Raw genomic sequence first — 16,204 nt, 5'->3', positions numbered from 1 at the left:
ATGCAAACATTTTAATATTCTGATGTGTTATTCAGAATATTAATCTTAATGTTTAAATATGTATTCATATTCAAATATATTAATCTTAGTAAAATAAATAAAGCCTAAATATTTGATTTAGAAATATATAAGATGTATTTCAAAATTGAGTGGAAAAATCTTAGTCAATGTTTTGAAAGACGAGGCATGAGGCGAAGCGAGGCAAGGTAAGACAAGATATTTTACTTAGCATGAAGCGAGGCATAAACCCCGAGTCATGAGACGTAAGCCCTATGAATCTTTAAATTTTTGATTTATAATGTAATAAAAATAGTACTCCTATAATAGCAATTTTTTTTATTAATAGTTTATTAAAATTAAAAATATGATTAAAGAAACACATAGAGAGCATAACTTCTACCATGATTTTACAATTATAAATAATGCAAGGATATAAAGGTTATTATGAGATATAAATTAACTCTAACATCTTAACTTTCAAACAAAAAAGAATCACAATCTTTTAAAATATATTACTATCATATTATACAATTTACCTCACTAAAAAAAATACTAATCAATAAGGTTTATCAGTATTATAATTAAGAATATCACTTCTTTATGAATATAAATAAAATTATTTTCAAATAGAAAACTAATAAGATATGATAACTCTAAGACGTTAAACAATAACATAATTATTGGATGCTAGACGTATTTAGGGCATACACTCGGACACTTAAGGCGTAAACCTCGTAGAACTAAGTCCCACACGACCTCAAAACATTTTGTTAGTGGCCTCCCCGAGAGGAGTCCCAAAATTGCCTTTTAAAACACTAATCCTAGTATCTCAATTGATTTAATTGCCTAAACTTTCACATTATTGATAAGAATTCGATTCCCACCTTATAAACCCCAATTTCGTACCCGCAATTTATTTTTATTTTAAAAAAAAGTGTGAAATCATAGAGGTGTTTAACTTAATTTGCTCTATATAAAAAGGAAAAAATATTTTTAGTAAATATGTAATGGTGGGAAAACTTTAATCTTCCCCATTAAAATATCCTCATTTTATCATTTCTTGATAGAGCAAAGCAGTGTGTGAGCTTCAAAGGGTGTGAGAGCCATGGAAGTGACTCTCCCTCACTCATCTTCTTCTTCTCTCTCCATAATCCCTACATTTTCAGCTAAAACCCTAAAAACCCATTTCAAATTCACCCCAAATTTGCATAATAAATCATCCAAAAACCTCTACTCTTTCAAATTCTGTTGTACTTGTGGGATTTCAAGAAACAGAGCAACTTCAATAACAGCTTCTTCTTCATCATCTATTACACACATTTCCCCATCTTTTCCCAATTCTACAACAACTCAACGCCACTGGATGGTTCTCATGGAAACCCCTCCCAATGGGGTCAGTTCCAAAACTGAGGTCATTGATTACTATGTTGAGACCCTTGAAAGAGTATTAGGCAGGTGGGTAATGGGTATGTTTCCATAACTTGAAAGAAAAATCAAATTTTTATGCATTTTAATAAGTTTCTGTGAGTGTTTTTGGTTAGTGCTTATATGATTGGCAGAATATGTGCTGATAAAATTTGGAAATTTTGTGTAACTATTTCTTTATTTTGGATATTTTGAGGCAACTGTTGTCATATTCAATTGTGGTGTCTGGCCAGTTTTCGCATACCTTGATGGGAGGGATACCTGCACGTACTAGGTAACTCTGACAACCGAGGTTAGGACATATGTTTTGTTGTCTCTGCTGGGATTCGAACTTGAGACCTTATGATTTTCAACCCCACTTCATTGACCAGTGGCCACACGCCCACACCCTTGGGTGCTTGAAGTATGCAATTATTAGCCAACTAAAATGACTGGTTATATTTATATGATGTAATGGGAGAATGTCTGAGGGGCTTTGGTATATTATGCTGCATTTATTTGTTTACTCTAAATAGTCAAGAATTCTGTTAGAAGTTATCTCACTTTGGGAGTTTGCTTTTAGATGCTCTCCCCAAGGACTAACTTTTATTTGGTCTCGTAATCATTCCAAGCAGAAACAACAACGATGCCGCCTCAATCCCACACCGTATTATACAAAAATAAATAGAAGCAAAAAGTACTATAAGTTCTCTATATTTTCTACCAGTATACAATGTGGCATGACTATAGTCTATAGTCTCCTTGAAAGTATAAGACCTATAGTAAACATACTAATATAACTAAAACATGTTCTCAACTTATAGCCTGTTTGTCCAAGCTTCTAGGAAGCCTAAAGTGATTATTTTGGAAATTTGAGGCGTTTGATCAAGCTTTTATGAAAAAAATAAGTGTTTTAGAATAATAACAAAAGTTGTTTTGTAGAAGCTAAAAAACAGTTTTTTCCTAGAAATACTTTTGGAACCTTTGTCAAGCACAAATTACTTCAAAATATTGACAAAAGTGCTTTACAAATTGATTGGACGGACACAAAATGCTACTCTTCAAAAGTGTTTCTTCAAAAGTTCTTATGACAAAAAACACTTTCAAAATAAACATATTTTAGAAACTTGGCCAAATAGGCTATCATTGGAATCGCCTAAAGAGAACCTTTACTAATCTTTTATGACCGCACATCCATCTTATCAACCAAATCTTTGTGGCACTCATCTTGTGGATTTGTAGGATTTTAGTAGCGCAACATTACTCTCATATAATATTATTGGTCTTATAATTGCTCTATAGAACTCACATTTCGCTTTGGTAAGTCTCACTTATACCATTGAAGCTCTTGTTGAATATGTCTTCCATTTGATCAACAACAACAACAACAACCCAGTAAAATCCCACAACGTGGGATCTGGGGAGGGTAGAGTGTACGCAGACCTTACTCCTACCAAGGTAGGACGACTGTTTCCGAGAGACCCTCGGCTCAAAAAAAAGCATAAAAAGGGGTCATATAATGTTAAGAAATTCAAAGCGTTATAGGAAAATAAATAATGAAAGCGTCGCAGATAAAATAGAGTAATCAAAGTACAGAAAGTAATAAATAATAACAGAAATACCAGAAATGAGAGTACAAGAAATTGTAATGTGCTAATGCGCCTACGAATAGGGAAGAATAACGAGACTATGTACTAGCCTTCTACCCTAATGTGGGTCCTCCACACCCTCCTATCTAAGGTTATGTCCTCGGTAAGCTGTAACTGCGTCATGTCCTGTCTAATCACCTCTCCCCAATACTTCTTCGGCCTACCCCTACCTCTTCTGTAACCGTCCATGACCAACCTCTCACACCTCCTCACTGGGGCATCTGTGTCTCTCCTCTTCACATGCCCAAACCATCTCAGTCGCATTTTCCGCATCTTGTCTTCCACCGAGGCCACTCCCACCTTGTCCCAAATAGCCTCATTTCTAATCGTGTCGCTCTTGGTGTAACATTCTCAGCTCGGCAACTTTCATCTTTTGAATGTGAGAGATCTTAACTGGCCAACACTCTGCCCCATACAACATAGCCGGTCTAACCACTACTTTGTAGAACTTGCCCCTAAGTTGTGGTGGCACCTTTTTGTCGCATAGCACTCCGGAAGCGAGCCTTTATTTCATCCACCCTGCCCCAATACGATGTGTGACATCATCGTCAATCTCTCCGCTGCCTTGCATGATAGACCCAAGATACTTGAAACTACTTCTCTTTTGGATGGATTGGGCACCAAGCCTAACTTCCATTTGATCGACTGTCTTAATTGGCTTCATTTTTATTTCTCAATGTCTTCCATGTTTGCCAACTTTTTTTTTTTTTGAAACTGAAATGCCAACTCAACTAAAGTTGGTTACGAGTCCCACTAGCATATGATCATGCATTTAATTCTGGATTCAAGCTGTGAGTAATAATTCTTCTCATCCTTGTCTCTCATGTATGTTTCTCGAGTCCAATTGTGATATTTCATCATATAGAAATAACTTCAGAAGAGCATAGGCTTTACTGTCCGTCATGTTTCATTGTGAGTTGGTGCTGATTTTTAGCAACTATCTGTTCTTCATGAAACAGTGAGGAGGATGCTCAAATGTGTATATATAATGCTTCTTCCAATCTGCCATATGGGTTTTGCTGCGACATTGATGATGTGGTAGCTGATGAGATTGCTGGTAAATTTCTTGTTTGCTTTCTTGCACGACCTCTGCTATATATCAGTCAAGATTGAAGGCATTGTTATTGTCCCATAATTCAGCCCAGTACATACAAATTGTAAAATACTACTATATGTTTTGGATGTTTGCCTGAAACTTTTCCTTCTTCATTTTTGTACATTTTTGGAAACTAGGTATGCCTGGGGTACTATCAGTTATACCTGACCCTGATTTTGAGTCGATGGTGAAAGACTATAGCTACACAAATGGTCAGTTAAGTTTCCTATCAACTTCATACATGGAAGGCTCTTCATTATTTCCGTCTGGGACTTCGAAACACTGGCTTGTTCGTATGGCTAGGCCATCTGTTGGAGTCATAAGAAAAGGCCCAGTGGTTGACTATTACGTTCAAGTTCTAACCAAAGTTCTTGGGAAGTAAGTTTTTTTCTTTTTAGAGTGTTAATATATTGTTATTTCCACTTCATCATTTACAGTTTGCTAAAGGAATGATTGGTTTCTTGATAGTGAAAAGGATGCACAGATGTGCTTATATCATGTGTCCTGGCAATCCAATTATGGATTTTGTTGTGAATTAGATGAGGTGTGCACTCAAGAATTAACTGGTGAGGATATCATGTCAACTAGTAATCTTACCTGTAATACATAATAAATGTTTTAACAGTGCCAGTAAATGTCTCGCAGGAGTGCCTGGTGTTCTATCTATTCAGCCAGATGAAAATTTTGACTCGGACAATAAAGACTATGGAGGTTTGATATTATATCCGACTTTAACCTGTTGAATGTTACATCTCTGATGTTGAAGATTGGGTAGCCTAGAATAATAAATAGCAAAATGAAAGGCATGACCGTGAAATGTCATAAAATTATTGACATTTCTCTATTTTGACATAGTAATGTATTATATCAGGAAGTCATTTGAACAAAAAAGGATAGAGTATATCAGGATTAATTCAACTTAAAGAATTGTTTTCTTTCAAATTTTCCTGTGCATGTTCTTTTGAGTGAGAGAGGTCTCTGCTCTTGAATATCAATTGGTAAAACGAGGTACTCCCTCCGTTTCAAGAAGAATGACCTGGCTTGACTTGGCATGGAGTTTAAGAAAATAAAGAAGACTTTTCAATCTTGTGGTCCTAAATTAAATTTATGTCAAATATACAAAAATGCCCTTTAATCTTGTGGCCTGAAACATGCCATGTGGAAAGGTGTTACCAAAAAAAGAAACGGGTCATTCTTTTTGAAACAGACTAAAAAGGAAAGGAGGTCATTCTTTTTAAAACTGAGGGAGTATTAAAAGTTCCGTTTGATTTAAGTTTCTTATAGATGAAATTTTGTTTTTCCCCTAGGAAGCTCTACTTGGCCTTGTGTTAGAAATTCCTCTGTTCTATATCCTTATGTATCAAATAACTCTAGCAACTTTCTATCAGTGAAGAGATTAATTCTATGGCTATTTGTATTTGTATAAGCAATTTGAAACAGAGAGTATCCCTCCGTTTCAATTTGTTTGTCTGGTTTTGACTCTATATTGAGTTTAAGAAAGTTAAAGACTTTTGAACTTGTGGTCTTAAACTATAGATAGTACTTAAATACTTATTAATCTTGTGATCTTAAACATGCCAAGTTAGAATAAAAGAGTTACCAAAAAAAGTAAAGAGACATTCTTTTAGAAACAAAGTAAAAAGGTAAGTAAGACAAACAATTTGAAATGGACAATGGTGTTATCTTCTCTCACAAAGAAAACAAAAGAAAGTAGTATTATCTTCTGCTGTTCTGTCCTAAAATTTTGGTAATTAACTAATTACATGCTGTATCTTCATTTTGGGAAAGTATGAAAATAGTCATGGTTTATCTCAGGTGGGAATTTGAAGCTGAGTGAAGATTCTCAGGAATCTGCAGCATCAAATGGGGAAGCAGATGTTAGAACCAAGAAGCTTTTTGTGACTGGTAAGTTGCAAGTTTAAATTCACCTCCAAAAAGTGGTGTTTATTTATTGCATGATACTCCCTCTAATTTAATTTGTTTGTCTTACTTTTTTTTAGTTCATTTAAAAAAGAGTGCATCTTTCCTTTTTTTGACAACTTTTTAGACCACAAGATCTGCTTATTTTTAATTTAAAACCACAAGATTCTAACGTTTTCTTTACTTTTTTAAACTTTGTACCAAGTCAAAACAGGACAAACAAATTAAAACGGAGGGAATAATAAATTACTCCTCTTCCATTTGGCTCAAGAGATTACATTGCTTCAGAGTTGCTTTTTCATGACCTAACTATTTGCAATGCACTTTTTATGGACAGGTTTGTCATTCTATACATCTGAGAAAACGTTACGTGCAGCATTTGAAGGCTATGGTGAACTTGTTGAAGGTGGTTATGCTTCTTCATAATATAGTTGGTAAGAAAATAATTTGCTCATAAATCTCTCTTTATCCTAACAGTTAAAATCATCATGGACAAAATTTCTAAGAGATCGAAAGGTTATGCATTTGTCGAGTACACAACACTGGAGGCAGCAAGTGCTGCTCTCAAAGAGATGAATGGCAAGGTAATTTTGGAACAATGTGCTTATTTACTTTCAAAAAATCATTTGTGCTTAACAGAAATGATAAGTTTTAAGTTTGTTGAAAATTACCAGTTTCAAAAAAAAATGACAAGTTTGTTGATTTTATGTACACAGATTATCAATGGCTGGATGATAACAGTTGATGTTGCTAAGACAAATCCTCCAAAATACAGCAGAGGTCGACCGGGAACAGCTAGAATATTGTAGAAAAGACAGACTAGATGAAATATACATCAATTTTAACCATGGTTAAGTGATAATTGTGTATCTTCAAACACATGTCATGCCTCCATTGGTTTAGTGTAAACGCCCAATGTGGGTAAGTTTTACCAGTTTAATCGTTATATAGAAGATCAGAGAGATGAGATCGTTCACTGCTTAAATGACTGAGCCAGTTTTGAAGGTCATGAAGTGAGACACTCTATATTGCAGAATCTTGTAAATTGTCCTAATGATATTTAATTCTTAATGGAGAAACACACATGTAGAACTGCAAATGATTTACCACTATCTTCCATTTTTTCTAGTACTAATATGAATACAGTTCAAAGGCTCAAAAAGTTGATTCCTCAAACATAAAGTGTCTAAACCAGAGTGTTTGGTATGACGGTAGTCATTTTCCAGGAAAAAGTGGAGATAATAAGAGAAACACCATCACAAAAACTGTTAACAACACTTCTTCAAACGCATGTAGAGATGAGAGATCATATGGAGTTTTTCAAAGGCCTAACAAGAAATATTGATGAATGGCAAGAGGGAGGATTATTGGATTGTAAACATCTAAACATCAAATCTGAATGCTTCACACTTCACTTATTATAGGGAGAAGTCCCATTATATGTACCTCAACAACAGGCAAAGGGCTGACAACGAAAAACGAAAGAGAAAGAGGGTGGAAAAGGGAACATAAAATGTGCTTGTAAACACAAAAACAACATTTCTTTCATACTATCAGGCATATTGATAATCCTTTACCAGTGTACGATAGTCTTAACATGTAAAATTTCATAAAATGCTTTTTGACAAACTAACATCGAGCTGTACAAAGCAAAAACAGTAATCACTAAACACCAGCTGATTATTTCTCTTTATCACACTGTTAGGTTTTTATTGAAGTGATGACTAAATCCGAAATATTTTACTGCTATAGTAGTTACATAATTATATAGCAAACCAAAGATCCTTCATCCTTCCTCACCGAATTCCTTCGTGAATCTCTCATGCACCTCAAGATCTGCTTTGCTTACTGTTGGCTTCTGTTTCCATAGCACTCTGTCAAAATCCCTTATGCTGATTGGTGGTGGTGTAATCTGCAACAGTACCAATCAATAATTGGTATCAACAAACAACCATACTTGCATTAGCAGAAAGTTGGTCCTAAAAGATTCTCCAGAAAGACAAGCTACTCACAAGAACCATACACTTGACAGAATAATAATGTGGGTAAGATGAGTCTGAACTGACTTATAGTAGGACATGCTTATCATAAATAATCCGGAAGTTGTCAAACTCTTGAGTCAAGAAATAATACGAGGGATATCCTGCCCATTCAATTGCCACATAGAAGTATAATATCCTCGTTTAAGAGCTTCACTAATGAAATTTTTTAATAGTTTAATAAGCAACTTTGCAGACAGCATAAAACTTGGAGCTTTTCAATATCTACTTCCACAGCAAACTTTAATTCATCCTTCTTTTAAATAAAATTTGGATTTATCGGGCATTTTTGGAGTCCGATCTGCTCAACTTTATGCAGGTTAGTCATGAAACTTTTGTGCTGGCCTGTTGGATCAAGGTAGGGGCGAAGGATCAGGAGGCCCCGTAAGATCTTCAAAATTTCTTGGAACAACTCTTCATTTTCACTTCTGATAAGTTTCAGATCCTAAGGGACTTGGAAGAGCTTCAAGGAACATATTCAGAGAAATTTAGGTAGGGAATGCTGTGGATCACCTTCTATGGCTCAAAGCCACCCCCAACTTTCCCCCCTAAAGTTTTTTACATAAAGAGGGTGTGACTGTTTTAATGTCCTATCTGAATACAGAGACTATCCACATAAATAACTCTCATGGGGGAAGTAAAAATAAAGTCTAGTAAGGAAGGCTATTGATATATAGAAAAAACTATTTGGGCTTCTACCATGTCTTATTGTAATCTTGTTGTGAGATCATCGCATCTGCAGTGTTAAGTATCACACAAATTTCAACTGCATGTTGTATGCAGTTCATTTGGGAAATACCCACGACACAATATAGGTGGCCATCATATAAGGCATGGCTACAATTATATCAGACTGTAGTCAGCAGATCTGCCAGAAGCAGTCTATGTCATTACCTTTGAAGCTAGGCCTTTTGCTGCAAGCTCCTGCATATTAGTCTGAATGGCACCTGGTTGTCTAGGTCCACAAGGCACCCACAACCCATCACTAGTCTTGATGAAAAACTCAGCATCTTGAGTTTTACGTACAGGTTCAAACAAGACTTCATTTACCTGTCAATTGGAGGAGGATGAGAAAAAAAAAGCAACTTCAGCCACCTTTGAGAAAGATTGCTGACTGATTTGCTTGGGATATCAGACCAGCTAGTACTCAATAAAAACACAGTAGTGCTTCAAAAACTGTTTTTTCAGCTAAAACTATGATACTTACACACACAGAAATGTCTGAACCTGAAAAACCTTCTGTTTTCCGAGCTAGTTGCTCAAAATCACTTTCTGTCAAGTTGTGAGGAGTGTCTCCTAAATGTACCTGCTCATGAACATAATAAGATTAGTATGTTGTAACACCAGAGACCAATGCTCCAGGAGGATTCCTGATAGCTTAAAATATTCCCATGTACCTTGAACATGTGCTGCCTTGCCTTCAAATCTGGTAGGGGGATGTATATTCTTTTGTCAAATCTCCGTCTAATAGCCTGGGAAAGCTACACGTTAGACAGGAAAGGAGAAATAGCTCTAGAATGAATTAAAGAGTGTTGAAAGGCCCTTCTAACCTGGTCTAATGAGTACGGAGTGTTTGTCGCTGCAAGAACAAGAACTTTTTTGTCATCATCGTGCCCTACACCCTAGAAGGCATTGAAGATAGTCAGCCTAAAGCAATATTGAAAAGTATTTTGAAATTTATTGAAAAATTTCTACAAAGAGCATGGTCCATTTCCAGTTATTTTAAGAAAATCCTTAAATAATCTTTAGTTAAACTCATTTTTGCAAGCTCCGAGTGTAGACGAGAATCAGAGAAATTTATATCTGTAATGAAACATTCCTGATGCAAGACAAGTTCACAGTAGTTATAGAGTTCAAAATTCTGAAAATGCACTGCAAACAAGGGTAGGGAATGGTAGAATGAAAGGGCTTTATGTTGCATGATGACTTAGAAATGTTAAAGAACAAAAGAGGCTGAAAATTATCGAAAGTGACGTCTGTTCCCAGAACCCAAAAGCATTGTCAAGAGGAAAGGAAGCTGAAGGAATTTCCCTCAATTTCTTAAGGATCATACCATTAGGTTGTAATGGTATTCAAAGCCAAAGGAAGCACCAAAACCTGAGATCTCTCAACTCCAGCACAATTGCTTAAAAACACTCTGAACTTCATCTATCCAAAAATAAAAGATAGAAAATGAAGACTCAAACCCCTATCCAATTGAATATAGTTTTTTCTCAAATCCCAAACCAAATGAAGACTCGAACCCCTATCCTATTGAATATAGTTTTTTCTCAAATCCCAAACCAAACCAGGATATAATGAGTAATATCTAACTACTATTCCTATGTTTCTCCAAGCAAAAAGGCTGACGAGTTTGCTTAGGAATAATTCTGCCAGTAGCGAAATAGTTGAAAATAAGAATTCAGAATCAAGAAAGCAGTTCCAATCTATCCACAGAACATAATTTACCTGCATCTGTACAAGAATCTCAGTTTTGATACGTCTTGATGCTTCACTCTCACTACCCTCACCTCTTTGGCCACATAGGGAGTCAATTTCATCAATGAATACTATTGAAGGAGAACTTTCTCGGGCCATTTGGAATAGATTTGACACAAGTTTTTCACTTTCACCCATCCACTTTGAAACAAGGTCTGATGAAGAAACACTGCATAGCCAAGACAGGAGAATTTCAAACGCTTGATGTTTGCCTGTTAAAGCAGTCGAAGATACTAGGCAGATAAATATTGATTTCTGGTCTCCCAAACCCTTCCTCTCCCAGACACTGTTTTTTTGCATGCTTGAGTGCGGGAGAATGATCAAAGGGAATTGGATAACAAGCAGATGTTTCCACTGTGCATGGTCCTTACCTTTTACTTCTATTTAATGTTATTGCACTTTAACAATAATCGACACTAAGATATACACAAGGCTTTCCCACTAAGAGGAATTGAGAGCATATCTTTTCTTGAAGGTAGAGAGTTCCAAAGTGATGCAAGGGGAAATGGATAAGAAGGAACATTAACACATATATCCTTTGCCATTTAATAAAATGAAATGCAGAAGAACCTGAATCTCACAGACCAGTTTCATCTTACCTGAAAAAGGTTGAATCTGCTTCTGTAGCAACAGCTTTTGCTAGGTACGACTTTCCAGTTCCAGGTGGGCCATATAACAGAAAGGCTCTCCACGGTCGACGCTTGCCTAATAAGAAAGTACACAATGAAACAGGAATGTTAACTCAAGAAGCTATGAACATAAAAAAGATTTCTACGTAATATTTTCATACAGTTATCGACTGCTCATCAGGAAGTGGCATTACTCTTGAAGTTCCAGTTTGAAATACCTTCTTTAGAATCTCCAACGAAATACCACAAGGGACTCCATTAAATCCATCATTTGCATAACTCTTTCACCATTTTGATATATAAGGTTTGCTAGAATAGGAATAGGTATATACAATCCTACTTAGAATAGGAATAGGAATAGGAAAAGAAATAGTAAATAGTATCCTACATGGTAAAAGATTGTATCGTAGTGACTATAAATAGGGTCTCCAATACAATCATATTCTTCTTCAATATTTCTCACATGGTATCACTAGCTTGAGGGGAGTGTTAGAATAGGAATAAGTGTATACAATCCTACTTAGAATAGGAATAGGAATAGTAATAGGAATAGAAATAGTAAATAGTATCCTACTTGGTAAAGGATTGTATTGTAGTGACTATAAATCTGTGTAATAACGTAGGAACACAATTCAATAATATTCTTCTCCGATATTTCTCTCAAGGTTCACAGAAGAAAAAGAAGATAGTGGTCCCAGTACTTGGTTTCAAAAAGAAAAGCAACTGATCACATACTTACATTTCAAAAAGGAAAACCAAGCTGTGGAGAACAAATGTCACTAAGTCTTCTACAACTGTTATATTTTCCTCTTAAACTAAATCATTTACCACTTTCATTCTTAAACTTAAAAGGTGTAGTTAACAGCCTCTTTCTTAAAACATCCCACAGATAAGGTTGAGGTAAACCAGGGACACAAAACCTCCTACCAGTTTTTATTTTTCCCCTTCCTTCTTCTTCTTTTTACTACTCCCACCACCATGGCAGCCTTCAGTTAATAATCAAATTCTTCTCCCCTATGTTGTCATCCTCCTATTTCTGTTGTTGCTAATTCTCAACAATATAGCCCGCTGCCAACCTCACCTAACTCCCTCTATCCAGGCTGCCATTGGAGGTTCTTTTTCTTTTGTTTTCACTAAGATCCACGTATTGGTTGCCTCAGCCTAGCCCATGAAGTCTATCACCCCCTTCACCATCTCATGCTGTTTATTTTTCTTATCTTCTCTCTTCCTGCTCCTCCTCTGCCCTCTTTCCAATATAAGAGCCAACAGCAGGTCGAACAAGTAGATTCTGGTTGGAAGAGGAAGACAGGGAAAGGAGAAAAGAGGAGAGGAAGAAGAAAAATGACTAGAAGGATTGAAATAGTATGGAGGAACCTCATTTTTAAGAAGTCGCAAAAAGGGAAGTTACTTCACTTTAAAGTTCGAGATGACAATGCAATGGAATTTAGTTTTAAGAGGAAAATTGTCATGGTTATAAGAGTTTAGGGCGGACTTCTGCACTTACTTACAATCTACAATATAGATGAGGTGGTGTAAAGTAGTGTACCAAAACGATTATAAAGTGGAAATACTATCCCCAATATATAGGGAAGATAGCCATAAGTTACTGAATAGACAGTACAGTAGACTGATATAAACAAAAAGTATGCTACAACAATACCATTGATTATGGAGAAAATTGCAGTATAAAAATGAATAAATACAGTTAGTGAGGTGTGGTTCCTGGGCATATGGTATACTGAACCCACAGAGCCAGAGGAATGATACGACATCTTTAAACCTTAGTTCACTTCTTTATAACAATCTTGAATCTAATTTATGTACAAAAACACAGAAAAGAGAAGTGGCAAACTAACCAGTGAAAAACTGAGGAAACTTAACCGGCAGGATAACAGCCTCTTGCAATGCCTGCTTGGCACTTTCAAGCCCTGCTACATCGTTCCACTTCACATTAGGCTTTTCCCTTATAATAGCGGAATTAAGCCCAGATCTTAACTTTACATTCTCTGAATCATCACCCTCTCCTCCTCCTCCATTCTTTGGCTTTGACTTTGCGCGCGATGCAACAGCAGCATCTCCATTGGACGTCGGCCCACCACCTCCCTCATCTAGAACAGAACGAATCTCCTCAGCCCTCCTCAAATACTCCACAAACTTCTGGGTAATTGCTTCCTTGATCTTGGGATTCTTCTCATACTTCAGATGAGTTTTAAAATACTCCAAAGCATTCATATATAGAGGCAAAGCCTTTGCATAATTTCCAGCATTATCTTCCTCAACTGCTTGCTTCACAAAAGCTACTGCCTGCTCCTTGAAATTGCTATACATCTTATAATCACAAACCTCATGCAAAATTCAAAGCTTGAATGTTTTAACAAGCAAACCGAACCCACGTTCAACAAACTATACCTCAATCCTCCCCAAGTCTTACTTTTCTTAGGATTTCCTGTTTACCAAAAACAACTCAGTCAAGAAACCAAGTTGTTATTTTTAACTATACACACAACAACAACAAATCTAGTGCAATCCCACAAGTGTGGTCTCCGGAGGGTAGTGTGTACGCAAACCTTCCCCTAACTTGAGAAGGTAGAGAGGCTGTTTCAGATAGACCTTCAGCTCAAAAACAGCTGAAAAAGACGACAGTAGCAACAAGCAGAACAACAACAAGATTGTTATTTTCAACTATATTTTCCAAAAACACAACAACCCCTTGTTGCATATGATCAAAATCAAAGAAACCCAGTTCAGAAAATATCTGTATACTTCAAGTAAACAACATATATAATTCGATTCGTTCAATCTACTATTCTAGTCTGAAATTTGAAACCAAGCTCAATCTTCAAAATTCTTTCCCCAAAACCACTCAATCAGAAACCAAATACTTATCTTTCGACTATTTCTTCAAAATCAACAAACCCCAGACACCAAGTTTTTGTTTTTTAAGCTATTTCTTCCAAGAAACAACAAACCCATTTGCATCTGATCAAAATCAACGAAACCCAGTTTAGAAGTACCTGAATCGTTCGATAAATCGACATATATAACTGATAAATTAAATCTAAAATTCAAGTTTTCAAGATCAATATAAGTAATATATACAAAGGCAAATCCAAAACAAACTACGAAAAGGGTATTTGAAATTGAAGGAAACGAAATCAACAAACCTGTAAATTAGCGAAAATCACAGCTCCAATGAAAATAAAAAATTCTTGGAAAATTCAACTTTTTCAACGAACGCGTTATAGATTATATGCAAAATTTAGAAAATTCGGAGAAGGAATTTTAGTTAAATTGAGATTTGATTAGTGCTGTCCACTTCCAAATCATAAATTCCAGAATAATCAGTCTGGCAATTCCTCCTCCTTTCCTTTTCTTTTTTTTTTTCCGTTTTCTCCTTCTGTTTTTTTTTTGTATTTTATTATATTATTGCCTGATACAAGGGATGCTAGCCGTAACAGATAAAGTTGTTGTCATGTGATCAGAAAATCACGTTTTCAAGTTTTGGAAACAGTCTCTGGCAGAAATGTAAAGTAAGACTGCGTATAATAAACTCTTGTGGTCAGGCCTTCCCCGAATTTCGGGTATAGCGAAAACTTTAATACACCGGACTGCCATTTTATCGCCCGATAATAGATATTACTAATATTTCTATGATTCTCTTTGTTTTTTTGTTCAATAGTTATTCTTGTCCAAATTACAAAGCAAATGTGACTTGGGAGGTAAAATTTTATTCACATGGAGGGTTTGTGTTGAGTGTTTACACTAAATTAATATAATTTTAATGTAGTCAATATATATATATATATATATATATATATATATATTAATTAGTCTTAGTTAAAGTGAAAATCAGATTTTGATTGTGTTATCACTATTTTACGATATTTTTGTTTATATTTTTCTATAGGAAAAAAAATATATTTCACTTGAAGATGTTGGTAATGCATTAAAATCTTATTAAATAGTTGAATAAGTGCTTTTCACAGAGTAGAATCAAGGGTGAGTGTCTTGTGAGTAGGGAAAGAACACAACATTGGTTGTTTGGCTGAAAACAAGTTATCACAGGATTAATTATCCTAGATTAGTTATCATAGGATAAGTTATCTCATCATGTATATGGAATAACTTATTACATCGATATGGTATAAATGGTGGGATAAGTTATCCCAAATTTAACAACCAAATAAGACATCAAAATTTTATTCCTAGACTATTTTTTTATCGCATAACTATTTATATTTATCTCTCACACCAAACGATCCAGACTTTAGTAAGAAAAAGTCTAACATCAGATTGAAGTCTAGATCAAGAAATGAGAATAATTATAAGTGCGGAGATCATAGCAAACTCATTACAGAATAGATTATCCTAAGTTGAAGGAGAAAAGAGGAAAGGAGAAAGTTGATAACTCTGCAAATATTATGGACATTAGCAACAATTCTAATGATTATAGGTGATGATAATTCATTAGTGGTAGAAAATATTGGTAACATTAAATATATTGAAAATGTTTGATTGCGTTATCAAAAACATTTAAAGGGAAATTATAAAAAATTATTTAGAGCTAGCTGTCTCTAGGGCTGTACAGGCAAACCGATAAACCGCACTAAATCGACAAATCGAATCAAATCGAAAAAAAAACCCGACTAGTGGTTTGGTTTGACTTGGTTTGGTGTTTGGAAAAAAAACCCGACCATTATAGGGTTGGTTTGGTTTTAACTAAAAAAAGTCAAACCGAACCCAAACCGATCCGATTATAGATATACTACTTTTAAATTATGTTATACATAAAAATATTTATCAAAATGTAATTTATAAATATATTTTTAAATTTTTTCATAATTTTTGTTTTATTTCTTACATTTAGATTTGGACTTGAGAAACCCATCTAAATAATATAAAAAAAAAACTCATCTTATAAAGTTATATTATAAAGTTAAAACTTCAAACAGTGTTCTGCCTCCACCTCATATGTTGATATTTGGTACT

At 35.1% G+C, this 16,204-nt stretch overlaps 2 protein-coding genes across 2 annotated transcripts; one reads left to right on the top strand and one right to left on the bottom strand.

Annotated features, from left to right (window-relative positions):
* The first annotated feature begins 1,065 nt into the window (after nucleotides 1–1,065).
* On the top strand, nucleotides 1,066–7,201 carry LOC129899884 (organelle RRM domain-containing protein 1, chloroplastic). The gene is made up of 9 exons (XM_055974886.1): nucleotides 1,066–1,455; nucleotides 4,013–4,110; nucleotides 4,287–4,527; nucleotides 4,618–4,715; nucleotides 4,795–4,860; nucleotides 5,965–6,054; nucleotides 6,407–6,475; nucleotides 6,547–6,653; nucleotides 6,786–7,201. The coding sequence occupies exons 1-9, from the start codon at nucleotides 1,106–1,108 to the stop codon at nucleotides 6,876–6,878; spliced, it is 1,212 nt and encodes a 403-aa protein (XP_055830861.1). The 5' UTR covers nucleotides 1,066–1,105; the 3' UTR covers nucleotides 6,879–7,201.
* Nucleotides 7,202–7,656: 455 nt separating this feature from the next.
* Nucleotides 7,657–14,625, bottom strand: LOC129899877 (protein SUPPRESSOR OF K(+) TRANSPORT GROWTH DEFECT 1-like). Its single transcript, XM_055974879.1, has 9 exons — nucleotides 14,380–14,625; nucleotides 13,072–13,661; nucleotides 11,186–11,291; nucleotides 10,557–10,755; nucleotides 9,659–9,730; nucleotides 9,506–9,580; nucleotides 9,316–9,414; nucleotides 9,003–9,158; nucleotides 7,657–7,981 (listed from the first exon to the last, which is right to left on the bottom strand). The coding sequence occupies exons 2-9, from the start codon at nucleotides 13,541–13,543 to the stop codon at nucleotides 7,856–7,858; spliced, it is 1,305 nt and encodes a 434-aa protein (XP_055830854.1). The 5' UTR covers nucleotides 13,544–13,661; nucleotides 14,380–14,625; the 3' UTR covers nucleotides 7,657–7,855.
* Nucleotides 14,626–16,204: the final 1,579 nt, after the last annotated feature.

This window comes from Solanum dulcamara, chromosome 1 (genome assembly GCF_947179165.1).
Source record: "Solanum dulcamara chromosome 1, daSolDulc1.2, whole genome shotgun sequence".
In the NCBI taxonomy this organism is placed as follows: domain Eukaryota; kingdom Viridiplantae; phylum Streptophyta; class Magnoliopsida; order Solanales; family Solanaceae; genus Solanum; species Solanum dulcamara.
The sequence above is the reverse complement of the archived record's forward strand: the minus strand, read 5'-3'. Positions and strand labels throughout refer to the sequence as shown.